Source organism: Phasianus colchicus, chromosome 24, assembly GCF_987193195.1.
Source record: "Phasianus colchicus chromosome 24, bPhaCol1.hap1.1, whole genome shotgun sequence".
Taxonomy (NCBI): domain Eukaryota; kingdom Metazoa; phylum Chordata; class Aves; order Galliformes; family Phasianidae; genus Phasianus; species Phasianus colchicus.
In genome coordinates, this window is record NC_143459.1 from 3103704 (window position 1) to 3129379 (window position 25676).

Genomic DNA, 25676 nt, shown 5'->3' on the forward strand with positions numbered 1-25676 from the left:
CCAGGTGGAGGACAACTCCTTGGGAGGACAAGGAGCATCGCTGCACTGGGATGAGGGATGGGCGCTTTGGGGTCTGCTCTCCCCCAAAGTCAGAGCCTCCTGACATTAAAGGACAGAGAAAAAAGTGCTGATGGAGGTGTGGGCAAACAGCAGCTGTGTCCCTGCACTGCACAGCATGCAACCCCCCCCAGCTCAGTGCCACCCCCAGGTCCTCACTCCCTCCTAAACCCCCACAGTGCCCAACCTGGCAGTGTGCATTAATGCAGCCCTATGGCCGTGCTGAGTCCCCAACCTCAAGCTGCAAATGAAAGCACGACCCATCCACAGAAAGGGATGAAAAAACAAAAGGGGGGGATGGGGGACATCCCTGGGGGGAGAGCAGGGACATGCAGACACAACGCAGCCCCCACTGCTTCACCTCATTCCCAAGAATCCCACAGAATGGATTTCCCCTCCTCTGCTCCAAGCCCGCGGATGGGCACCCATCCCTGCAGAGCCTTGGGGACCGCAGGGGAAAGGACCAGGAAATGGGGTTGTCATGGAAACCAATGAACTGCCAGCACTGATTTTTATTTATTTATTTATTTATTTATTTATTTATTTATTTATTTATTTGCTTATTTTTGTCAAGAGTGGGGGGGGAAAAAAAAGGATGGAGGAGTGGGAGAGAAGGGCAGCATCACTGCCAGGATGGATGGGTGGAGGGATGGAGAGATGGATGAAGGGATGGATGGATGGATGGATGGATGGACAGATGATGGGTGGGTGGATGGAGGGATGCATGGGTGGATGGATAGAAGGATGGATGGATGGATGGATGGATGGATGGATGGATGGAAGGATGGATGGATGGATGGATGGATGGAAGGATGGATGGATGGATGGATGGATGGAAGGATGGATGGATGGATGGACAGACGGATGATGGGTGGGTGGATGAGTGGAGGGATGGGTAGAGGGATGGAGAGATGAATAGAGGGATGGATGGATGGGGAGATGGATGGTCGAAGGGATGGAGGGTGGTGTGGAGGGTAGGGTGGAGGGATGGAGGAATGGAGGGATGGGTCAAGGGAGGGATGGAAGGAGGAATGGGTGGAAGGAGGGAGGGGGGAGGGAGAGATGCTGTAGAGGTTCTTTTTGGGAACCACAGGGCCTTGATGTACATAGCAGTGAGATGCTGCAGGTGCAGCCCTGAGGGGGGAATCAACACATTTTAGTCTCCTCCTGAGTAGGCTGGGGGATGCTGAGCAGGTCAGGGGGCTGCCAGCTGCGTGGGCACAGCCCTGGGAATGTCACCTGCATGGCCTCAGGGGGTGACACAGACCCCAAACATCAGATCCCAAATGCCATTGCTTTGGAGACCCGCAGTTGGGCACTGGGTTTTCCAGCACACACAGGTGTGCACAGCCTCCCATGGGATGGGTTGGAGGCTCAACCCTGGGACCACCCCCTAGAGCTGCCCATAGCCCATGTCAACCCCTGCACGTGGCCAGAGGGACCCTCACTGCCCCCTGCCCAACGACACCCCTGCACCCATCAGCTCCCACAGCAGCTGCCCGTGGCTATTTACAGCCCTGCACAAGAATTCTGAGCAGAGCAATAAATCCATCACCTGTTCCCAACCTCCTGGTGCTGGCAGGACATACGCTCACGTTGCTTTGGGACAGACAGACACAGGTGGGTGCTGGGGCTTTGCTACCCACGGCACAACGATGTGGGGCTGTGCTTTCTCTGCTCTTGATTGGGCCTTTCTGCAGTGCTGTTAGCTGCACCGACGTTTTATCATCCACCGTATTCCTTAATTGCAGCCACATTTCACAAGTGGAACTAATTGCTTTCTTGGCTCGCTAATGACCTTGGGATGCTAACAAGTACCAAAGCCCAAGGTGTTTTCCCAGGGGTGTGAAGGTTCGTGGCCCCTCTCAGAACCACCAGGGTGTAGGAGAATGGGGTAAGAGCATCCAAATCTGGGAATAAACATCCTTGAGCCTTTAGGGATGTGCTTTCTCTCCCCCAAACACTCTGCCCATGGAGTCCCCCACCCCTGGCTGCGCAAACCCAATGCAGAGCTAAATCCCACGTCACCTCCCCATGGCAGAGGAGCAACCTGGGGGAAACTGAGGCACAGGCACTGATTTTCCCTTCAGAAAGCACTCAGTGCTAGAGACAGCTCATGCTTTTATTGCCATAGCTGGAGTCTTTCTTTCCACTCCTCTCTTCCCATCCTTTCTTCTTTCCCAAGGTGCAGGGTGGACAGTCCATATGGCACGGAGCAGAGGGATGCAGCAGCATGGCACCAGCATCCAGACACCGCTGCCACCAACCTCCATGTCCTCCCATTGCACTCCATAGGACAAGGGGAAGGAAGGGCTTGGGGCCCTTTCCCAGCCCTACATCCATGGGGCAGCATTCCTCCTGCCCCCAAACCAAACCGCACCAATCCAGGTTCCCAGTACAAAAGGCTCAAATTCACTGGGTTCTTCCCAAGCAAACCAGTGGGAGGCTCTAGGGAACGCAGTGCAATGGGATGGGGAGCAGGAGGGGCTGAGGCCACCCCATCGCTTCTCATTCCCACCCCAGTGTTCTGTCACCACGTCCCATCCTTGCCGCGTCCCCTTCAGCCCCACTGGGTGTCATCAGCAGAACTGCAAGGGAAGCAGAGCCCAGGGTTGGGGGGCAGCCAGTCCCATTGCTGGAAGGTGCTGGGGGGGCCCTGCCACCCCCACTTTGGGGTCCTGGAGCAACTATGAGCACACGGTGGCTGCGCCACATCAGTGCCCACAATGGGGTATGGGGGCAGCGAGGGGGACCAGCATCCTAAAATGAGGCAGGGGAAGTTTTGGGGGGATGCTGAGCCCTCCTCCCCACCCACTACGCACCTTCCAGCGGTTCCCACATTCATTGCACAGCACGAAGGTCGTCATGGGCTCATCAGCACTGCGTGTCTGCACCTGGGAGAGGGAGCGGGCAGCCGTGTCAGCAGGCATTGATGATTCCCCTAAATTATGGGTTGGGGTTTCCCTGGGTGCGTGGAGCTCCGGGGCTCACCTGGTTGTAGGTGCAGTTCTTCTTCTTGCACTTGCCGCACTGGAAGAGGTCGGTGACGGTGCCGCCCGTTTTGGCCATCTGGTGCTCACGGATGGCCTCCTGGGTCATGGCATTGCGCAGCTCCTTCAGCTCATCGCTGGCCATCTCCTGCCATAAGGGGACCAGTCAGCACCCGTTTGGTCACCATCCGTGAGCGCCAACCCCTGTAGGACTTCATCTTCCTATCTCTGCAGGATTTGGGGTGACCAGAGGGCCACCACCGTTGGAGAAGAGCTCTAAGGTCATCAAGTCCAACCGTCAGTCCATCCCCACCGTGGCCACTCGTAGAAGCATTCAGGTTGGAAAAGACCTCCAAGATGACCAAGTCCAACCCAACCCAAGCCCACCACCATACCCATTAACCATACCCCCAACTTCCACATCATCTCCACAGTTCTTGAACACCTCCAGAGTGACCGCCTCCCTGAGCATCCTATTCCAGTGCGCTGCCATTGGGTTTTTTCCTAATATCCAACCCCATCCCGTTCTCTGTGCTTGCTAAAGGACTCAAACCCACCCAGGGAATCGAGCACCCCATCCTCAACCCTACAGCTCTGTGCACCTCGGCGGTCATACGGGCAATGAGGGCGGGCGCGATGGCCCCGCACAGCACGTTCCTCCGCAGGTTGGGGTTCTTGGGGTCCTTCAGGTTGCTGATCCTGCTCCGCACCCGGTTGCGATACTTCATGTCCGTGCTCTTCAACTCCTGGAAGATATGTGGGGCCAGTCAAGGAAATCAAATTTCTGGAGGAGGAATGGTTTCTGGGGCTGATCGTGGCCGAGGTGGAGACCCCAAAGCATGAAGTTGGGGGTGATCAGGAGGTGGTCCTGTCCCAGTGGAATGGAACAGCCCAGGCGCTGCGCTGGACCAGAACCCGGCACCCACAGCAGTAAGGATGCCTCGGGCTTGGGAAGGGGCTCTTATTTCATTCCCTAAGGAGAAAGACAGGTCCCCACGCAGAAGGACTGAGGACGCGCAGCACCGGGGCGGGATCATACGGGATGGAGCCGGCTGGGGATGCTCAGCATCAGCCTTTAGTACGGGCTCCGGGCTCCCTCTGCAGGCAGCGCGGCCAGGCAGGCCTTGGCTGCGCTCCTCACCCCCTGTCCCCGTCCCTGTCCCTGTTTCCACCACCTTGTCCCCGTCCCCCACCCCAGGACCCCGCAGCAGAAGCAGCCCGGGGACCACAAAGGATATGGTCTTCTATCTCGGATGCCATCTTCTCACAGTTGACACCGAACTCCTTGTAGTCATCTGTAGGGAGAGGAGAGGGGTGGCGATGGGGTTGGAAGCAGAAGGGCCTCATCCTGCACCCACAGAGCTCCAACAAAGCAGCCAATGGAGCATCTCCAATGGAAACCCAATGGGAAACCCAATGGGAAACCCAATGGGAAACTCAATGAGGCACCCAATGGGACACCCAATGGGACACACAATAGGGCACCCAACAGGTACCCAATGGGACATCCAGTGGGAAAGTCAATAGAAACTCAATGTAAACTTCCTGGGGGCTCTGCCCCCAAACTTGTCCTTCCAAAAACTTAACCCCTTCTAATGACCACACCCAGACCCCTCACCCAAGACCCCCCTGCATCTCCTTTTCCTCCCCTTTGGGACCAAACACCCCTCACCCCCCCACCCCACTCACCATCCATGCGCAGCGCAGCTGTCAGCATCTCAATGCATTTGTCCCTCACGGAGTCCCCGGTCAGGTAGCAGGGGGGCAGGAGGCAGATGCTGGGTGAGAAGGAGGGGCTGCTGGGGGTCCGCGGTGTCTCCGCTTTGCCCTTGCTGCTGTTGGCTCTGTGGAGACATGGGGAGGTTTTGGGATCCCGCACAGTTTGGGGGCATGGCAGTCTCTTAATGGGGGGACAGATGGGTCCTACCTGTCCCCGTTGCTGTCGCTGGAGCTGCGCCGGGAGCTGTTGGGAGCTGGTGAGGGGTTGGCACCCACTGAGGGTCTCCTGGGGGTGACATGGGGGGGACGGCAGCTGTAACACCAGCAGTGGGGCACGCAAAGCCTGCCCCATGGGCAGAGCATCCCCAGCAGCGCCAGGGATGGGGAGGTTGGCACAGGCAGCCACCACCACCACAGCGCCCATCCCTGAGCCCATCTCTGGGAGATGCAGAGCTGGGGGTGCCCCCTCCGTACCTCTCTCCTGAGGGTCTCTTCTGCGGGGAGGAAGAGGAGGATGCGGCTGAGGACCGCGAGTCGGCAGAGTCCCTCCTGGCAGGAGCAGCCCAGTGTCAGTGCACAGCAATAGTGACCGAGTGGTGGGTCTGGAGTCCCCCCCCAGCCCAACCCAGGGCCCCCACCTCTCCTTCTTGCCATCCAGAGGTGATTTCTTCGAGGGCGCAGTGGGGCTCCGCCCGGCGCTGGGCTCCCTTCATGGCAAAGCACAAAAGGAAATTGGGAGATGCTCTCAGCTCCCAGCACCCCCGTGTCATCAGGTCCTGCCCAGCCCCATCAGCAAAGTGCTCCCCAGCCCCCCCGGAGTGCCCTGCAGTCGGGGGGGGTTGGTAGGTACCTCTCTGGGTTGGGGTCAGTGGGGTGGCCTTTTGTGGGGGCTGCGTGGGAGCTGGACTTGCTGGGCTTCCTGCAGACAGAGAGAGTGGGGTGGCTCAGCAAGCAGCCCCAGAACAGCCCCCACTTTGGCACAAGGAAAGGGAAATGGCACTGCACCGTGCACTGAATCCCACACCTCTCCTTGTGCTTCTCTCTGTGCTTCTCGGTCGGGTTCTTGGGGTGCTTCGCTGGATGGGGGTTCGCCCCTTCATTGGGACTGGGGACATCCAACCTCTTCTCTTTCTCCTTCTTCTCCTTCTCCCCATCCGTGTCCTTCTCCTTCTTTGGGGGGGCAGAGGACTCTGGGGATGGAGTGGGGGTCACAGGCACGGCACGCACCGAACCTCACCCCAGTGTGGGGTGTGGAGCTGGGGGCACCAAGACCCCACTACGGGCATTTTGGGGGAGGCTCTGCCCCTCTCACCCAGCAGTCTCTTCCAGTTCTTGATGAGGATCTTGGCCGAGGCCACCACCTCTTCATCCGAGCAGTGCTTCCGCACCGAGTTGACGGCCACCCCGATGCGCGTGGTCTGGGGATGGGCGTTATAGGGTCACCTTCCCCAGGTGGGGGGGCTGGGATGAGCACCACCATCCCTCCAGGATCCCCCCGACCCCTCTCACCTGAAGCAGCTGGATGGTCATGGTGTAACCAGTGAGAGACTTGAGCAGGTCCAGAGCCCCTTCCTATGGCAGGGGAAGGAACACAAGACCCATAGAGGATCTACCACCAAAGTGAAGACACCCGAGGGGCCCCTGGAGTGGTCAGGACCACGTGTCCACCACCAATGATGCTCCCATCAAACCCAAACCTGCACCCAGGGGAAGGGCTGGGGATAGCAGTGTGTCCCCAAGGGCCACATGGCACCAGGTTCCCAGCCTGGCCCTCGGGCACACAGTGCCTGTGGGGTTATATATATCCCAGCATGGCTCTGCATGGGGTCATCTTCCTCCCTGGTATTTTTAGAGCTGCAGGAACAGATGGAGGGTGCAGGTAGTATGGCAGAGTTGTATTGCTCAGAGCTCCCAGCTCAGGGGACATCCCCACGCTGTCCTCCAGCTCCATTCCCTCCCCAAACTGGGGTAAAGCAGGAGTGCTGGGGGGCCGAAACCACAGCCTGAGGCTGGGCAGGGTCACCCTGTGAGCCATGGGGTCATTCCCAGCAAGGGAAACTGCAGAGAAGGGTAATTGCAAAGGGAAGAGCAAACTGCCCACATGGCTGCTAAGGAGTCTGAGTTGGTGCACTTTTAGCATCCCCAAAAGCACAGGGTTTGGGGGGATGGCACTGCCATGAGCCCCACAGGGCAGCCTGTGCCTTGCCAGGGCAAAGTCCTGTTGGAAGTCAAATATTAACCTTGAGGGCTAGGCTCTCCTCCATTCCTCCCCCCCCCCCATGGAACCAGATCACCATGGGTCCTTACCTGGAGCACAGGGAGCAGGGCTGGGTCATGGCACCAAACCCCCTGGGCTGCAGGGGAGCCCCATCCTTTTGCATGGTTACAAAAGGCACAGCTGCACTTGGGGTGCTGGGGGTGCTGCTCCCACCCCCTGTTTTTCCTTTGCACGTTGCTGAGCTTGTGGTGCCAGCCCTAACCCACACTGGGTGCTGGTGGCTGGGCTCCAAGCACCTGTCACCCACACTGCTCCCACACCAAGGGGTGCTCAGAGCCACCAGCCCTCACCCAGGACCCCCCCCACAACACCCCATCCCCATGACCTCAAGCGATGGGGTGCACCCACGGATGCCTGCTCCAAATCCACAGCCCCAGGCTGGGCAGCACCCCGGGGTGCTCAGCACTCCCTGTGCTGTGAGCAACAGCAGTGGAGGCAGAGCAAAGCTCCCTCCTCCTCCTCCTCCTCCCGCCCCACCTTAGGGAAACCTGTGCTTTTCCTCCCTTCCCCATCCCAAGCCTTGCTGCACCCTCCAAACACGCTCGCACAAGCCTGCAAAGATTGCACACGTGTCCAAATAGGCAAGGCGAGCAAATCTTGCACCCATATGCAAACAGGCACAAAGGTGCAAATATTGCACACCCGTGCAAAAATCGTTGCAATACGCACAGCGACTGCACGCTCGTGCAAACATTGCACTCGCAGCCCTGCCTTGCCTTACCGTGCTCTTCCTGGCCACCATCTTATCCAATTTCTTGGCAATCCGGACCAGCTCCTCAGCAGGCCCCATGCTGGCAGCTTGCAATGTTCCAGGCTTTGGTGGTCGCAGGAGCAAATTGCAGCTGGTGGCTGCGGTGTGGGTGCGAGGTGGGCGCAGCTGGCATGGGGCAGCGGCACGGAGCGGAGCAAGGAGAGGAAAAGGGGAAAAGAAAAGGAAGGAAGGCAAGGGAGGAAAGCAGAAAGGAGGTGTGGCTGTCCCGGCCAGTTATAAACTCCTGCCAGGCAAGCGAAATAGCACGGGGCAGGGCTAAATATAGCCCAGAGCAAGAGCAGGACAAAGATTGCAGTGCTGGGGGAGGCAATGCAATGGGGACGCTGCGCCCTTTGGGGCCGAGAGGTTCAGGGGGCTCCAGGAGGTGCTGGAGCACAGGGTTGGCATTGGGAGGGTGCTGGGACGTGGCTTCTGTGCTGCCCGCAGCCACGCGGGCTTGATGCAACTTGCTGCAAACATTGCATGGTGGGGAGAGCCTGGACTTCACCCCGTGGCAGCGCTGTCCTGAGGCACCGACGTCCCCATGGCTGGGGCTGAGCTGCAGGGATACCCCAGCACGGCGCTGGGGCGGAGGTGCTGTTGGTGTTTCCGCAGCCCAGAGTCCATCCACTGAGCGAAGGTAGAGCAGGGAGCTGGGAGGGAAGGATGCTGCTGCAATGGAGACACACAGCCAGCCATTGGTGCTGCTGGTGCACCCCAGCGCCCTGCTGCCACCCCAATAGGGACCCCAGCATCAGGATGGAGGGATATCACCCAATGGGGTGGGGTGAGGGGTGAGGGCTGCGCACCGGGCACTTATTACAAAATGATGGTTTTATTAGAAATGAGAGAGAGAGAACGTGAAAAACAAACAAACAAACAAACACAAAGTTTTCTTTCTTTGAGATGAAACGTCCGACGCACGACGATGTGGGTGAGGATAAATCACAGGGATGGGGGAATGTTGGTCCCAGAAAGCAGCTGCAGAAGGCCCTCATGGAGCACCCCTCATTCTCCCCAAACCTTGAAATCCCCACGGCCAGGCGGTGACCAGCACCCACCTAAAGGATGGTTGGGGGTTTTGGAGAGGTGTTAAGGCATTTCCCAGCCCTGCTGCCCTGGAGGGCTCTCAGAGATAGGAGAGGAGGTGGGGGCAGGCTGTAGCTGCACCCTCCCCCTCAAATCCCTAAAATGATGGAGAAAAGCCTTATCTTGTTTCCTACCAATTGCAACCAATTCACAGTTGTGGTAGAGGTGACACACGGCAGCTGATCCCAGCAGGATGGGGACTGGGGGCTGCATTCCATCTCCCCCCTCGGGGAAAGGAGAGTGAAGGGCAGCCCCCAGCCCCAAATCCCTGCAGCCCTGGGATGGGCTGAGCCCACAAACCTTATGCCACCAGTGCAGCAAGCGTGTCCATTTTCTGCCCGACAGCCACAGGGGGGATGACAGCCCTTGGGCTCTCCAACACCACCATCCAGGGGGGATTTTCCCAACACAGGGGTCCCCAAGTCCCCCTGGAGGGCAGCATCCAGCACGGTGCCATGTCATGGACCCGATGCCAGGTGGAGAGGATGGCAGCAGAGAGGGGACTGAGGATGGCCACAGCCCACCCCGTGTGCCACCAACCCCGTGGGGATGGAGCAGGCGATGGGGATGCAGTCAGTCCTGCAGGAGGTGCACGAAGCTGGCGGGGAAGACACCGGTGCGGGAGCCGTCACCTTCAATGAAGCCAACCTGGGGGTGCAGAGAAGGGGGTCAGTGGGTGGGGGGGTCACGTTGTGCATCATAATGTCACCAGGTGACCCCCCCTAGATGAGGCATCACCCAGCAGCATGCTCCAGAAGGAAGGGAATGCAAGGCCAGCAGGGTGGGGGGTGGGGGCAGTGGCACACAGCGCTCACCCAGCTCTGCTCATCCTCCTCCCGTGTCACCACGATCACCTCCCCTTTGGAGAAGGTCAGCTCCCGTGCCTTGTCCCCCTTGCAGTCCACCACCGCCTTCACCCGCTTCTGCCTCCCCTTGGCCTGCACCAGGAATGGGATCGGTGAGGGGGGGGGTTGGGGCAGCAGCACCCCCACCCCACATCTACATTAGATGTGATCCCCCAGTCCCTCCACCCACAAAAAGAGAGCAGCAAGGATGCTCCCCCATGTATTGTACCCCCTCTGAGCCCTTTCCCTCCCCCACAAGGTTGTGACACCTACCGGAGCGAAGCGTCGTGGCATGGGCACGGGGGGCACCTTGCTGGGTGTGGGGTCCTCAGGGCTCTGGGGGGGGGGGTGGCTTTGCCCACCACGCTGCTGATGCGCCGGTACGAGCGGGTGCTCTCAGAGCTGAGGGGACATTGGGGACCGCATCAGTCCCTCCCCCCCCATCCCCTGTCTGCCCCCCACCACGATGGGACCCAAGGGAGTAAAGTGTCACTTGAGGTGGTGACGGAGAAGGACTTTTATTGTAGGAGGGGGGGGACACTGACAGCCACCAGCAGCCCCCACTCTCCCTCAAAGGAATAGACCTTCCCAAAAAGGAATAGAATAAAATGTTGGTAACTTCCCACCTGGCCCTATTGGTGTCCCCCCCTTAAGCACCTCTAGGGACACAACCCCCCCCACCCCCACGCTGCCCCTGTCCCCTCCCACGTCCTCAACCCCTGGCAGTGGAACGGTGACCTCTTTGTTCCAGCCCCCCCATGCACAATTTGGGGTTCCACACCGCAATGTGGGATCCTGAACCCCATGCAACGACTGCACCCCCACCCAACACCCCCCATACGTGCCCCCCATACCCAAACTTGACGGGGGTGACATCGGGGGTCACAACACCCGGCGGGGGCTGCCCGGGGGAGGGGCCACTCAGCTCCGTCCCCCTCCGCGAGCCTCCGCTCTCCGTCTCCGAACGCGTCTCCCAATACGCCGCCCGTCGGGCTTCGGGGGGGCTGCGGGTGCTGGCAGGCGGGGGGGGCACGGCTGTGCCCTCCAGAGCCCCCGCGCTGCAGGAGGATGAGGAGGAGGAAGAGGAGAGACTGCGCGGCGCGGGGGTCTCCGTCAAACCGGCAAAGTGCGGCTCTGACGTCTGCCGGGGGAGCTCGGGGCGCTCTGGGGTGGGGGGACACAACGGGGACATGATGGGGACGTGATGGAGACAGCGAGGCCGGCGGCACGGCACCGAGCACCGTCAGCATCCCACGGGTTCCTCCGTTCCCCCCCGTTCAGACTCACCCGTGGGGCTGTGCTTAGAGCGGGGGCCGCCCCGTGTGGGGTTTTTAAGGGGCAGAGGAGGGGGCAGCTCCTCGCTGTGAGCCCGGCGTGGTGCGGGACGTGAAGCCACCAGGATGCTCTCGTAGGTCTGGTTGGTGATGTCCATCCCTGTGCAGCTCCAGCGTGGTGGTGGGGGGCAGGCGGGTGGGGGGCTGGCAGCCAGTGATGAGGGGCCCTTGAATGAACGCTGCAGGGGGCTCACCTACAGCCAGACCCAGAGATGCTGGTGGGCTTCTTGCATCACTGCACCCCAATTCTGCACCCCTACAACCCCCCCAAACCACCTGCACCACTGCACCCCAATTCTGCACCCCTCCAGCCCCCCCAACCCACCCGCATCACTGCACCCCAATTCTGCACCCCCGCAGCCCCCGCAACCCACCCACACCACTGCACCCCAATTCAGCACCCCTCCAGTCCCCCCAGCCCACCTGCACCACTGCATCCCAATTCTGCATCCCTACAGCCCCCCCAACCCACCTGCACTGTTTCATCCCAATTCTGTACCCCCACACCCTCCCACTTCTCCCCATCCCACCCACACCCCTTCCTGCCCCCCACCCCATCCCACTGCTGTGCCCACAGGGTCTCCCCTCCCTGCCCCCCCATCACTGCCACCTTCTCCTCCAGCTCATCCTCGCTGTCATAGGTGTACTCCTGGGGTGGTTCCCAGTCGTAGTCCACGTGGACCTGCAGGGAGAGCTTCCCCGCCTGCGCCTGCTCCAGCTGCACCACAGCATGGGTCTCAGCACAGGGTGGGAGGTGGGGGGGTCCAGGGTGCCCCCTACCCCTGCACCAGCCCCATCCCCACGCCCTCCCTACCAGCTCCTCGCACTCGCTGTGCTTCAGCCTCCGTGCCACATCCAGCGCCGTCTCACCCGCTGCGTTCACTACACAGAGGGGATGGGGGCTGCAGCCTGGAGAGCACCCTGCTGCCCCCCAACCCCCAAACCCCCCATATCCCAGCCCCATACCCATCCCAAAGGCAGCTTTGCCCTTCAGCAGCAGCTTGATGCAGTTGGGTTGGTTGTAGAGCGCTCCGTAATGCAGCGCCGTGTTCCCATCCTGCGTCACCCGGTCCAGCATCCCCCTGCACAGAGCCAGGAGCAGCTCAGCACCTCGTGGGGATGCTCCAGTGCCATGCAGGGTGGCAGTGGGACACGATGGGACGCACCCATTCTGGATGATGAAATCCACCAGCGGGAGGGACGACCGGTCCGCGCAGCGCACGGCCATGTGCAGTGCCAGCTCACCTGTGTCCTGCTGCGAGGAGGGAGGGGATGGCTGACCCCAAGGATGCTCGCAGCCCGCAGGGTGGGCAGAACCCCAAACCCAAGGATGCTCGCAGCCCGCAGGGTGGGCAGAACCCCAAACCCAAGGATGCTCGCAGCCCGCAGGGTGGGCAGAACCCCAAACCCAAGGATGCTCGCAGCCCGCAGGGTGGGCAGAACCCCAAACCCAAGGATGCTCCCAGCCCGCAGAACCCCCAGAGCTGGGCTTTGGGGAGATGTTTGGGATGCACACAGCTCACCTGGCCCTCAGGGCTGGCCAAGGGTTTGGCCAGGTCGTGTCCTTCAGCAAAGGCCTGCAGCAGGGCCAGGAGGTCACGGTTGTGGATGGCATCCCGGAGGCGGTGGGGCTCGCTGGCCCCCCCCCGCTGCACAAAGCGCCTCTCCATGTATTTGGCCACGATGAACTCCTTGCGTGCGCTCCTGCAGGGAGGGCAGCATCAGCGTGGGACCCCCACACCTTCCTGCCTCCTCCCATAGTGTCATAGCAGGGAGAGACTTCTGCAAAAGGTGCAGGATCCAAAGAGCAGTGGGGACAGCAGGGTGACCCATCCTTGAGCTTGCTCACAGGGATTTGGGGGGGGGGAGACAAAGCGGGAAGCTTCCCATCCACCCACCCTGTGCTCCCCCAGACTCACATATCGCTGCCAGCTGAGGGCTTGGGGCAGTCCTGTGTGGGCAGCGTGGCCTCCATGATTTCATTAAAGCGTGTGTTCCCAACGCTGACAGCCAGCTGGGGTGATAGGGCAGAGGGAGTGAGCACAAGGCATGGAGGGACCTCCCCACGTCCCCAAATCCTGCCCCCCTGCCCTTCCTCATCCCGGAGAGGGGAGTTGACCAGGTCCATATAGGATCTTCCCATCTGCCACCCCCAGGGATGAGCCTCTCTCATAGAAGTCTGTTAGAGGAGGGAGGGGGCCCTGGGGGTGCTGCCAACATTCCCTCATCACTTCCCAGGGCTCTCTGCACCCCTGCAGCACCACATGGGGGACTGTAAGTCACAGCTGGGCAAAATGAGGGCAGCTGTGAGCAGCAGGTGCAGAGCAGGGGGAGGGGGAAGGTCAAAATCTGCACCCAGACCCCAAGCAGAGGATGATACCCAGCGGATGCAAGGCCCCCCCCCAGGTGCAGGGAGCCCCTTACCAGCAGCTCAGAGGTGCTGAGGACGTCCAGGGTGAGGGACTGGATACGGGAGTAGTGCACACCCAGCTCCCGGTGGATGCCAGAGCACTCAATGCACGTCAGGATGCCCAGGTTGGTGGAGAGCCACGTGGGGTCTGTGGGGTTGGGGGGCTCAGCATCACCTCCTGGCCCCCCCCACCCCTCCCTGCATCCCAGAGCCCCAACCTACCCGGCGCCCCGCAGTCACAGCACTGCTTGTTGCCTGGCATGTTCTTCACCTCGCTGATGACCAGCTTGGTCAGCTCCTGCACGCTGCCATCTGCCCCACTGCCTGCTGAGGCCGCCCCGCCATTTGGTTCACCCTTGAAAGCATTGCTCAGGGCTTCATCTTTGCTGTTCTGCAGCACCGAGACCCACCTGAGCAGGGGGAGCAGAGCGGGGATGCAGGAGGGCACTGCTCGGAGCAAAGGCTGCAGCCCTGCAATGCTTTTGCACGCTTGCAATACTTACACAACGCACTCCTGCTCATCCTCTGCTTGGAAGTGATACGTCCTGTTGTCTGCAGGGCCGGGGAAAGAGGGGAGCAGGGCGTTTAGAAAAGGACAAAATTGCAAGAAGAGACTGCAAAGGGCCGCTATAGAAAAATCACTGCACGTCCCTCTACCATCACCACCACCCAACCTCTCTTCTCACAACCATTCACGTGCCCTCGTGTCCCAGGCCACAGGTCTGTTGCAGGGACCCACAAGTGGACACACACAGGGATGGAGCGGTGGCACTCACGTGTCACCAGGTCGAAGCACTTCTTCTCCTCTGCGTGGGGCCGCACCTGGCAGGTGAGCAGGTTCAGCTTTACAGGGGGACGGTTTATCTGCCAGGCACCAGGACAGAAGCGGGTTAAAGGATGTGGGGGGAAGGGAGCTGATGAGGGACGTGCTGTGTATCACCAACCATGCGCAACCGTCCCCGCTGGGCCCTCTTGGGACAAGCAGAGGCTCGGTCCCTCTCCCTTTGTAGGATGGGAGATGGGAACGCGTCAATGGGACACGGAATCCCCTGTCCCTGCTGCAGTTCGCAGCCTCCACCGCCAGAGGGCAGCACGCCCCCCAAATCACCCCAGTTTCTTTGGGCCCCTCTGGACGCTCAACGCCCGTCTCATTGCTCCTATGGAGAACATCATTCCCTCCCACCAAGCTGCAGCGATGTGCAGCACAGGCTGGTGGCTCGACTGGCTGCTGGGACACACGGGGTGCAAACGGGACACTTGGACTGAATAGAGAAAAGCCCCAGACCCGGAGTCACGTTCCCAAAGAGCAGTGAGTGCTGCGTGGCTTTTGGGCATCCTCCAGCCCCACACTGCACAACTCCCACCAGTACTCAGCAGAAGATGATGCAAACTGGGCTCTCTTGGGATGCACCACTATGCATCATCCCGGGGCCTGTGCCTGCTGACAGCACCCCAGATTTCCCCCCTGTGGTTTACATGGGGTTGGATGCTCACTGTGCTGTGGGAGATGGTCAGACAGCCGTACTTCACACCGCATTTCCTCTTCTGCCACACTTTGCGGATCCTGAGGCAGAAGAGAAGGAGTGAGGACTCATCACGCAACCCCAACCACATCCATCTGCCCCCACACGACACGCAGCAGCCCCCCAGTAGAGGCTTGATGGCTTTCTGGATCTGGGGTTGTGCTTCTAACAGAGCGCACAGCTTCAGACCAGACAGGACCAACTGCTCCTGAGGGTCTGGCAACACTGAAACCCTCATCCAAATAAGTCCACTTTGGGGTCTCCCAGCTCTGGGGCATCCCATTAGAACAGCCAGGGTAAATAACACTCATCCTCACCCATCACTCTTCTTGTACAGGAATCCTGACTTCTCTGTCCCATACTGCTTGTTCCCTTGGTGCTGGTGGATGCTGTAGCCACTGCCAGAGTTCTTCCTGCTCAGGTTTTCCTGAGCTCATCAGGAAAAAGAAAAAAAAAGAAAGAAAGAAAAAAAAGCAAAAAGACTCATTTAAAAAGCACTGTGAGGGAGGTAGAGGTGGCCAAACTCCTGGGGGATCTCATTCTGGAGGGCAGAGATCCCCACCCCCTCCAAGCATCCCTCCTGCACTGCTCCCATAAATAGCCTCCTCCCAACAGTGTCCTCCTATAGATGCCTTCCTCCCCGTGGATTCCTTTCCACGTTCTCCACACGTATTTCCTGCTACTCAGGAGGACCACGGATGTCCTCCTCCAAGCATCTCTCCTGCTCTGCTCCCAAGGACATCCTCTTCCCTATCAGTGTCCTCATCCAAGCATCCCTCTTGCTCTGTTCCCATGTATGGGTGCTCTCCTCACTGGGGATGTCTTCCCATGGACATCCTCCTCCAAGCATCCCTTCTGCTCTGCACCCATGGATGCTCTCCCCAGTGATATTTTCGTATGGATGTTGTCCTTCCCTGTGGATATCCTCCCATGGATACTCTCCTCCAAGCATCCCTTCTGCTCTGTTACCGTGGACATCCTCCTCCCTGTGACATCCTCCTATGGATGTCCTCCTCCCACAGATGTCTCCCTCCTGCTCCGCTCCTCCAAGGATGTCCCCCAGCTCTCGTTTCCCTGTCCCCAAGATAAGGGCACTCATTTGGCACCCCATGGCCCCACCAGCTGGCTCTCACCTCCTTGCTCTCCAGCTGCAGGATGCTGCGGAGTGCATCACGGGTCTGCGTCAGCTGCTTCACCTCCTCCTCTTGTGCTTGGTGGAGCTGGAATGGGAGGTGGCTGCTGTCACTGGGGGGGTGGTGGCAGCTCAGGGACGCGTCCCCCTATGGATGGGAGGTGGGGGGGGACTCACCGAGTGGAGGGACACAGCCAGCTTCTCGATGAAGGGGTAGAGGTTCTGGGCAGCCTTCCAGCCGTCTTGGAAGAAACTGGGCATTTATTTCATGCAATTAAGATGCAAATGGGGAGAACGGAGAAAAAGAGGTTATTTAGTGAGGACATGGCAGGGATGGCTGCAGCCGCCTGGGGAAGCTGCTCTTGTTTGCAGCTCCTCTACGAATGGGAGATGGAGAGATGCTGCTGAAGCCCAAATCCAGGCCTGTGGAGCTCAGGTACCCCAAATAGCTGGGGTGTTTGGGACAGCATTGGCCTCAAGCTGATCTCTCTCTGCTAGAGTTCAGATCCTGAGCCTGGCATCGCAGCTGAGGGCATTGCCACCACTCCTTCTCTGCCTCAGTTTCCCCACTGGAGAAGTCGACACGGCACCAGCACCCCCCAGCCCCAGGGTACAGCAGGAAAAAAAAAGGAGACATTCCCGTGCCCCAAACGCTGCGAGCTCTGAGCTAACAGCACAGCTGAACTCATCCCTGGAAACCCATCCAGAAACCAAATCATCGGATACATCCCCAGCCAAGCCCCTTCCCCCAGCCCTTACAGACACATCTGCAGCTCCCCGAGCCAACAATCCCAACCAGACAGCAACGAGCCCTGCCCAGAATCCTCCCCACGACTCTGTGGGGTTGCTCAGTCCCCACAATGGGGACAGGAGCATCCCCAGAGCCCCACCGACGCTCCCAGGGATGAGCACCTACTTGTGCTGAGCATGGAAAAACTTGATGAGGCTCTGCAGGAAATCTGGCCCTTGCTTCATCTGGCTCTCGCTGGCTTTCAGCAGGTACTGGGGGGGGGGCAGAAGGCAGCGGGTTGTAGGCAATGGGATGAGGAGCAGCCCTCACCCTGCAGGCAGGAGGGTTAGATTGCTGGCTGGGCTTCAAGGAGCGGAGCCACGAGGTGGGTTTGTAGGCAGGGACCACCCCCAGAAACCTGGCTTTGGAAAACCTCCAAGCCCTGGGAAGCTGAAGGAGCGAGGCGGGCCCCAGTGCTTGCAGCTGAGCAGGCTGCTCTCACTGCTTATTGCTTCTGGAGTTAATAAATAACCCAAACACAACTCGGTTCAAGGAGGGGAAAAAAAAAAAAAGAAAAGAAAAAAAAAAAAATAATGATGTTTTTGTGCATCAAACCCTGCCATCACCTGCAGGCAGACAGACCCTGAGCCAATGGGGCACACAAGCCCCAAAAGCAGAGCTTTCCTGCTGTGAGCTGGGCTGCAGCCCTACACAGCTGTGGAGCCGGGCTCCCCCCACTCCCTGTGCTGTGATTTCAGAGGTGAGTGGAGGAGAAGGCAGCCAGCACCAGCTGTGGGAGCTTCCATGGGGGAACAGCAGTGGGATGGAGCCCCTGGGGGCACCCCACGTCCCATCAGCAGGGAGCAGGAGGGATGGTGACAATTCCCCATGGCTGGAGAAGCACACGGGTGACAGCACCCTCGTGGGGACTCCCCACATCCCAAGTTAATGGGGACAGCAGGCTGAGACCCACACGAGGATGCTCCCACCTGCAGTGCGTGCAGATGCACCCCCAGCTGCACCAAACCCCCATACACAGCACAGCACCCACACGCCAGCCCCCAGTAAAGCTGCACCCCACTTCCACGCAGCCACTCTCTGCAAGCAGCCCCTCCCCAGCCAGGCTGCGTTTCCATGTGCTGTTATTTATTTCACAGTGGTGCTATTCAAAGCAGTGACTCATCAGGCCCAGCCCCAGCAGCAGCCCCGACCCGAGTGCAGCCTCCTCCCCGTGCACCCTGCCCTGTGCTCCCCGAGGGGAGGGGACAGTGCTGGGGAGGACGGGTGGCACTGAGTCTCTGTGCTACATCGGTACCTGGGGACACTCGTGAGCCTCCCTGCTTGGGCAAACAGTGCAAACAGCAAAGTTAAAGTGCTTCTTTTGGGGGGGGTTTAACAATAAGGATCACTTTTTGCCCCAAACGCCAGCCTGTGGCTTTGCATGGGATGTGGGGGCAATCCCCAGCAGTTTGCTACTGGATGACTCAATGGTGGCATTTGGACCCACATCCCCAAGGAAGGGACAGGAGGGTCCCTGAGCCAGGACCCCGTAAGGAAACATTATGGATGGGGACAGATGAGCATCCCGCGCCGTGTCTACATGGGACCGCATCCATGGTGGGGATGGGAAATGCCTCCAGCTTCCCTACAGCACTCTGATCACAGCGCTCCCCGACCCCCCCGGCGCAGCCCCCACCTCACACATGTGGAGCTGGAAGAGCCTCCGCTCCTTCTGTGTGTCCTCTGCCACCTCTGCTGCCGACGGTTCAGCCTGGATGACCCCCGCCAAGCGGGCACGTTCCTTCTCCTTCTCCATCTTCCCCCTGCAGGGTGACACCAAGCTGGGTTGGGGGCAGCCCTGCACCAGAGGGGACCTTGGGGATGGCCCTGCACCAGGGGGATCCCTGCGGAGCTGCAGAGGGGTTGGGATGGGGCAGGGATAGACTAAAAGCATCCCCAGCCTCTCCAGCTGAGCAAGGCTGGAGCAGAACCCGTAGGGGACAAAACACCTTTGTGCAGAGGGGGATTAGGTGGATTTTGCTGGAGGAATTGGGTCGCTTACACTTTGGTTTCGTAATCCTTCCAGGCCTTTTCAATCTGCTTCTTGGAGTCCTGTGGCAAAAGGAGAGAGGGGACGGCAGCCCTTAGAGGTGACGAAGGGACAGGCAGTGACCCGGTGGCACCCAAGCAGTGCCCCAGGTGTGGACACTTTGCTTTGCATCACTGCATCTCCCAAAAGATCCTCAAGGGCTGTGCCTTCCCCACACCAAGGAGCATGCAATGGGGGCCCACCATGCGGCTGTCCTTCAGCTGCCCCTTCAGCAGGCTGTCCAGGGGGAAGGAGACGATGTTGTTCAGGTTCTGCACCTGGCAAGGGGAGAGATGGGCACAGGGTTACCCCAAAGTGTCCCCACACCAGAATGCAGGGTCCTTTCTAGCTGGGACCCTCCCAGCTCAGGGCTGCCCCAGGAAGGGTTAAGCAGGCTGGGAGCTGCTGGCGGAGCAGGCTGGGGCTTGCTGGAGCTGGCTGCAAGATGTCTGACGTGCAGCCCTTCCCACAAACCACATCAGCGCTGTGGCTGCCAGAACCAGAGCTGCTCCCCCCCATCACCGCCCCGTCCCCCCGCATCCCGCAGTGCCACCGGTCCCAGAGCCCTCCTGATGTCACACGGCTTCCCAAGGTATCCCCTCCTTGGGCAGGGGGACAGGGCTGTCTCAGTGCCCATCTCTGACATCGAGCCCATGGGGCTGCACCAACGTGGGGGCTGTCAGAGCAGCTCAGATGACCCAGCAGGGCTCAGCGCAATGCTGACGTCCTTTTGCACAGTGGTGGCATCACATAGGAAGCTCCAATGCCACAAAACAATCCTGCTCGCCCTTATAAAGAATTCCCAGTGGGGTTTTGCTCACAAGAGAAGCCCAGCTCTGGGAGCAGGATCTGTCCCCGAAGGATGGGGAATGGGGTGCATCCTTCCAGGTGTGCAGGGATATGGACCTCACAGCCCCAGGAGGGGTTGGGGTTGTGGGCAGCTGCTCCCATGGCTGCAGCACGTGGGGTGTGATGCTGCACTGCCCTCAGCCAGGGAACCGGTTCAGCTCCTTCCCTGAATGGGTTCCCCATGGAGCCCAGGGATCGCGGGGCTCCGGCTGGGATGGATGGGATGGGATGGAGAAGGAGAGGAGCAGAGAGGCCCATGCTGGGGTAACTGGGAGAGGAGGATGCCGAAATCTGAAATTCCTGCTGGGGGAAGGGCAGCAACAACAAATCTGTTCCTTAAGCAGAGCCAAAGGCTACAGACCCCATTTTAGGAGAGGGGGGGGGGTGTTCAGAAAAGGGGTTGGAGAGGAGAGCAGCAGGAACGCAGCACGGGGTGCCCCAAGGCAGAGCCAGCTCCCTCCAGATCCCACCCAGCACAAAAACAGGATCCCAGATCTTGAGCTCATAGTGCTGGGGAAAAGTGAAATAAGAAGTTGGTTTGGAGCAAAGAGACGCCAGGCAGAGCACAGCCCCCTCCAGCTGCCTCTGCTGCTCCCCACGGCCCCACTGCGCGGCTCGGCGTGGCTTTGATTTATTTCTTGGCAAGCGAGATCAGAGATGTGAAAAAAATAAAAACAGAAAGAAAAAGGGGAAAAAAAAACACACAAAAAAACCCCAGTTCCAACCGCATGGCAAAGCGCAGCGTTGGTGCCCTGAGACGGAGATGGAAAATGCAGCAAAGGGGGAACGGGGTGTCCTGTAAGTGTGACCCTGAGTGTAGGATGGGATGGGGAGGGCCAAGGTGGGATGCATGGGGTCACTTCACCATGGTGGGATGGGGAGGGCTATGATGGGATGCATGGGGTCAGCTCACCATGGTGGGATGGGGAGGGCCAAGGTGGGATGCATGGGGTCACTTCACCATGGTGGGATGGGGAGAGCCAAGGTGGGATGGGGAGGGCCATGGTGGGATGCATAGGGTCACTTCACCATGGTGGGATGGGGAGAGCCATGGTGGGATGCATGGGGTCACCTCACCATGGTGGGATGGGGAGGGCCAAGGTGGGATGCATGGGGTCACCTCACCATGGTGGGATGGGGAGGGCCAAGGTGGGATGCATGGGGTCACCTCACCATGGTGGGATGGGGAGGGCCAAGGTGGGATGTATGGGGTCAGCTCACCATGGTGGGATGGGGAGGGCCATGGTGGGATGTATGGGGTCAGCTCACCATGGTGGGATGGGGAGGGCCAAGGTGGGATGGGGAGGGCCAAGGTGGGATGTATGGGGTCACTTCACCATGGTGGGATGGGGAGGGCCATGTAGGGATGCATGGTTCCCCCCCCTGTGCTCACCAGGTTCTTGAAGAGCGCAGTGACCTCACGGGTGAAGACGGCCAGGTTGAGGAAGCCAGTGGAGAGTTCGTGGTTGTTCTGTGAGAGGTGATTGTTGCCAAAGTTCTCCAGGGCTTCACTGTACTGCTCCTCGTTCTCCACATGGGCTGTGCCAGGGTTGGGGGTAGGGGACACAGTGAGGCTGGGATGGCCATAGGTTGACCCCAGGAGACCGCGCTGCGAGGTGCCACCAGCACCATCACCACATCCCAGAGGGGTTGGAGCAGAGGATGGCAGCTCCCTTGAACCACTGTCCCAAGATTTCCTTTGCAAAGCCCTTTTTAGCCAAACACGAGGTCAGGCTGCATGGGACAAGACCCCACGTCCCCAGGGCCACCACCTGTGGCATGGCTGGAGGATGGCACTGTCCCACAGCAGGGATGCCCAACAACCCTCAAAGCACCACTTACTGAGCCCGGAGACGTGGATGGCTTTCACATATTTCCTGATCCTCTGCAGTATGGCTTGGTCCCCATCCAGGCTCTGAGAAAGCAAAGTACCAAACCCTGTCAGTCTGGGGGGTGCTGCCAAGCAGGGTGGGCGCAGTACGGGGACAGGAGGCACCCAGCAGGGCAGGATCAGTGCTGAGGATGCTGCAGCCCCAATTTGTTTGGATCCAAGCTCCCAACAGCTGTGAAAATGCCTCCAGAGCTCCCACAGGGGCTCACTCCAACCGAGGGGGAAAATGAAGGTATCCCACCAAGGAGCACAGCTGCATCAGGCTGTCCCTGCCACAGCAGCACACATACCCATAGGGGTCAGGCACAGCACAAGGGGCACACCAAGGCTCCCAGCTCCATGCAGGGACCTGGGGCAGAGCAAACCCCAGCCCCACATCCTGCTGATGGGACAGAAGCAACGCAGATCCCACGGGATGGGATGCAGTTTTCTGCCATCCCCTGGTGCGAGGGTTCAGATGCATCCCCCCCTCACCTCCTCCAGCCCCATACCTCGCTGCAAACAAAACCCAACACCAACCCCAGCCCCACAGCGCTGCTCAGAGGCAGGCAGAGCCGTGCAAGCAGCTCCAGCCAGCAGGAAAGGGTTAAGGGTGGCTTGGCTGCACTGCAGGTAGCAGAGGCATGATAACAGGCTGGAAATATTTGGAGGGCGTGGAACAGCGAGAAGGGCGAGGGATGAAACCGCGGAGGAATTGCAATAAAGAGCTCTCTCTCCCCTTTCTTGCTCTCTGTGAAGGTTTTGGGGCTGATGTCAAGGTCCGTTTCCTGACAGCAGGGTCAGCCTGGCTCCACTCCTGGGAAGCACAGAGGCCCCTCCTTGCCAGGATGGGGAGGGGGGAGGGAGGAGCAGGGAGAAGCAGAAGGCAGAAGCCCCCCCAGGGTTCTCATAGGGACATCATTGGGGGGAAGCTGGCAGCTGCCTCTGTGCTCCTCATTATTGTACCACGGAGTAGTGCAGAGCAGCCCAGGGTTTGGGGGGGGGACACCATCAGTGATGCCTGTGAGTCCCCAGGCACAGCTCTGCCCTCAACCACACAGCATCCCAGCACAGCCTCAGGGAGGGGAAACTGAGGCAGTGCCGGAGGCTGGGGGTGCACACAGGCACTGCGTATCTGGGGGACAGAACCTCTCCAGTGCTTTGGGATGGGGGCAACCCCCCCACACGGGGCACATAGGGTGGCACAGAGCAAGAATCAAGGACAGTGTGGGGAAGGGAATGAAGCCACATCGGTGACAAGGGATTCCCTATGGGGATGGAGGGAGGGACGGACCTGCACCTGCAGCACAGCCACCCTCACCCAGCACACACTGCTCAATGGGGTCATTCTTTGGTCCCCCCCCTCTCCGTGCCGCCCGGAGAAGGAGCAGTGCTGGGTGCTGGGTGCATCCCCCCCCGGCTGCGAGGGGCAGAGTGGGGCAGGATGCAGCCCTGACACTGTGATGGGCACCGCAGGATGCAGCCACCAGCTCCGTGGTCACAGCCACCCTACAGAGACCTGGCCTCCTGGCCCCCATGCCTTGCATCCACTCTTCCCTCCAAGTCCAAGCCCCTATGGGATGCACCTTCTGCCCCCATCACCCCAAAACCACACGCGAGACCCTCAGGAGGGGACAGGACAGCCCACTGTAAGCCCATGAGGGAAACTGAGGCACGGCACAGCTCCAGAAACCAAGCAGAAGGGTGGGGGGGGGGGGGCTCAGCAGCCCCACAGACCTCAGCTCTCAGCACACTGGGGTGCTGGTGGGACACGCTGTCCCCTCCCAACGGGACATCCTGGGCTCAGACCTGGCAGCACCATAGTGGGCATCCTCACTCCCTCCTGCATCCCAAAGCACCAGCAATAATATGGGGTGCTGATGAGGTGGATCAGAGTTCAGCTGGACGCATCCTTCCCTGCAGCCTCTGTCCCCAAAGACCCCAGAGCCACTGTCACCAGTGCCAGCACTCAGTCCCCCAAACAAACCCCCTTCCCCTAAATCACAGCCTCCTTGGGGAAGCTGAGCAGCCAAGTGAAATTCCTGCTGCTTCCTCCTGCCCGAAGCTGCCTCCCCCTTGCCAGCCAAGAGCACATGCTGGCAGAATTCGGGATGCCCCACACCATCCCACCATCCAGCCCTGGGTTCCCAGCCTGGGGGCTGCAGGGGGAGGAGGGGGCTGTAAGGCCTGGCTGCCCTTCAAAGCCATTCCTTTGCTAAGAGAAGTTGGCAGAGGATACGGGACCAGCTGGGAACAGCCTCTATTGGAGACAGGAGTGGGGAGAGGGGGATGAATGCACCCCGCCTGAGCTCCACCAATACTGATGGGTCTTTTGGGGAGGGGGAGAGAGGGGGCTAAAGATCCTCCCCTGGCTCTGAGAGCAGTGAGGCCCTGCAGCCCATCGGGGTGTAGCAGCTCTCAGCCCTGAGCCATCATGCTGGGGGCAGAGCCAGCCCCCCGGGCAGCGCCCAGAGCTGGAGGACCCGTCGGGCTGTAAAACGGGGAAGTTTGGCCCCAAACCGCAGCCCTTGGCCTCAAGATGTCACCCAGTGGGCTGGAGGATGCCAACAGTTCAAGGGTCCCAAAGCAGCTCTGCGGGGGGGGGGGGGGGAATCCCCGAGCGCTCAGAGCAACACAAACAGAAGCCCCCCATCCCCAAATTCCTTCAGCTCTGCTTTCCCACAGCAGCATCCAGCAGCGCTCGGGATAAAGAATCAAGGAGTGCACTCAGAAGGGAGCGCAGCCCAAACCCACCCCCCAACCCAACCCAGCTCCACTCACCTCCTCCAGAGCCCCCACGGCCCCCCGGCATTTCTGTAACTTGGATGCGAAGGCGGCGGCTGAGGGGGAGCTCAGATCCTCGCCGGTCACGGCCAAAAACTCGGCCACGCTGAGCTGCTCGGGCATGGTGAGATGATGGAAGGGGGGGTTGGTTGGTGCGGGGCTGAGCCGGGAGCGCACCGGGAGAGCAGCGGGGGCTGAGCCGGGAAAACGCCCGGAACCTACGGAGCGCCCCGGTGCCGGTGGGGACGGGTGGGGACCGGGGGGGTCCCGGACCCCGGCTCAGCACCCCACGCCCCGCACACCGGTCGGGTTGCACCGGAGAGGTTCTCCCTCTGCCCGCCCGCTCGCTCGTTCCTTCCCTGCCGCCATCGTGGGGGCGGTGCCGCCCGTTCCCCCCCCCGCCCCGCGTTGGTTAAAGGCGAAGCGCTCCGCTGTTCGCCCCCCTCCTCACCCCCTTCCCTTTCCCCTCCGTCCCGACCCCGATGTAACTCGGAGTATCGGGGGTTCCATGCGCCGCGCCGCACGCAGCCGGGGTCCGAAGCGTGGAAACTTCATCCTGGAAGCAAGGCGGGGGGGGGCGGTGGGCAGTGTGGGGAGGGGCACCCTCCCCACTTGTGGATATCGTGAGTTGGAGACCTGGAGGGCAAAGTTTCCCCTGTAGATCAGCCCCAGCGCATGAGGGTTTGGGTTTAAATCCATATTAAATCCCAGCCCCGCTCCCCAAGCACAGCGCTGTCCCCATCCTGCCCTCCTCTGCTCGGACCTGGAGCAGGGGGCACGTTGTGCAACCCCCCCCCCACCACCACCTTCCAGGGCTGAACCCTGCCCCGTGTTTACAATGCTGCCCCTGTGGCTTCGCTCCAAAAAAAAAAAAAAATCCCCGCAGGGAAGTGAGAGCTGAGGAAGAGTGGGAATAATAACTGGGGGTGGGGGGGGGAGGAAGAAAAAGGAGAAGCTGCTGGGAAATAAGGAGAAGCAGAAGGGAGGGGGCACGGGGGGACACACTAATGGACATTCCCCAAGTCCTCCACTGCTCTGTTTCTGGGTTCACTTCTGCTGGCAATATACTGCAGAGGGCAAAAAGCCCCCAGTCTCTTTGGTTTTCCAGGAACGGGGGGGCTCACGAGCATAAGGCTGCTCTATGGGAGCCCCTTCCCCTAGGGCAGGTTTGGGGGGGGGGAAGGTCAGACCCCCATCTGCTTTCTTCCCTTCTCTCCAAGTTACCC

The 25676-nt window shown here is 60.1% G+C and overlaps 2 protein-coding genes across 3 annotated transcripts; both read right to left on the minus strand.

Annotated features, from left to right (window-relative positions):
• Nucleotides 1-2161: 2161 nt before the first annotated feature.
• On the minus strand, nt 2162-8425 carry TCEA3 (transcription elongation factor A3). Of its 2 annotated transcripts, XM_090123786.1 has the most exons (14): nt 7766-8423; nt 6276-6338; nt 6079-6184; nt 5791-5956; nt 5617-5685; nt 5405-5473; nt 5241-5315; nt 4975-5052; nt 4737-4891; nt 4281-4342; nt 3650-3799; nt 3049-3195; nt 2880-2951; nt 2162-2645 (listed from the first exon to the last, which is right to left on the minus strand). In XM_090123786.1, exons 1-14 carry the CDS (start codon nt 7832-7834, stop codon nt 2637-2639), a joined length of 1290 nt encoding a protein of 429 aa, XP_089979912.1. In that variant the 5' UTR covers nt 7835-8423; the 3' UTR covers nt 2162-2636. The 2 variants fall into 2 exon arrangements, with proteins under 2 accessions (XP_089979912.1, XP_089979913.1); XM_090123787.1 differs by lacking the exon at nt 5617-5685 and having other exon boundaries at nt 7766-8425.
• A 186-nt stretch (nt 8426-8611) lies between these two features.
• Nucleotides 8612-25240, minus strand: ASAP3 (ArfGAP with SH3 domain, ankyrin repeat and PH domain 3). Its single transcript, XM_031594986.2, is given in 27 exon segments — nt 8612-9532; nt 9700-9822; nt 10003-10079; nt 10082-10131; nt 10584-10893; nt 11017-11257; nt 11674-11781; nt 11878-11945; nt 12030-12145; nt 12230-12318; nt 12587-12767; nt 12983-13077; nt 13488-13621; nt 13696-13883; nt 13977-14025; nt 14250-14337; nt 14968-15037; nt 15314-15423; nt 16130-16216; nt 16306-16381; nt 17045-17130; nt 18555-18681; nt 18921-18970; nt 19151-19225; nt 21190-21335; nt 21639-21711; nt 24448-25240. Coding segments are annotated over 27 exon segments (3018 nt in total). The 5' UTR covers nt 24574-25240; the 3' UTR covers nt 8612-9457.
• Between the last annotated feature and the right edge of the window lie 436 nt (nt 25241-25676).

Bases quoted from the DNA above. Each gene is read 5' to 3' on its own strand.
- TCEA3 (XM_090123786.1), bottom strand. From the start codon at position 7,834: ATGGGGCCTGCTGAGGAGCTGGTCCGGATTGCCAAGAAATTGGATAAG. The intron at 6,339-7,765 runs GTAAGGCAAGGC...CCCCTGCCATAG, and splicing joins TGGTGGCCAGGAAGAGCACG to GAAGGGGCTCTGGACCTGCT. The intron at 5,474-5,616 runs GTACCTACCAAC...TTTGCCATGAAG, and splicing joins ACTGACCCCAACCCAGAGAG to GGAGCCCAGCGCCGGGCGGA.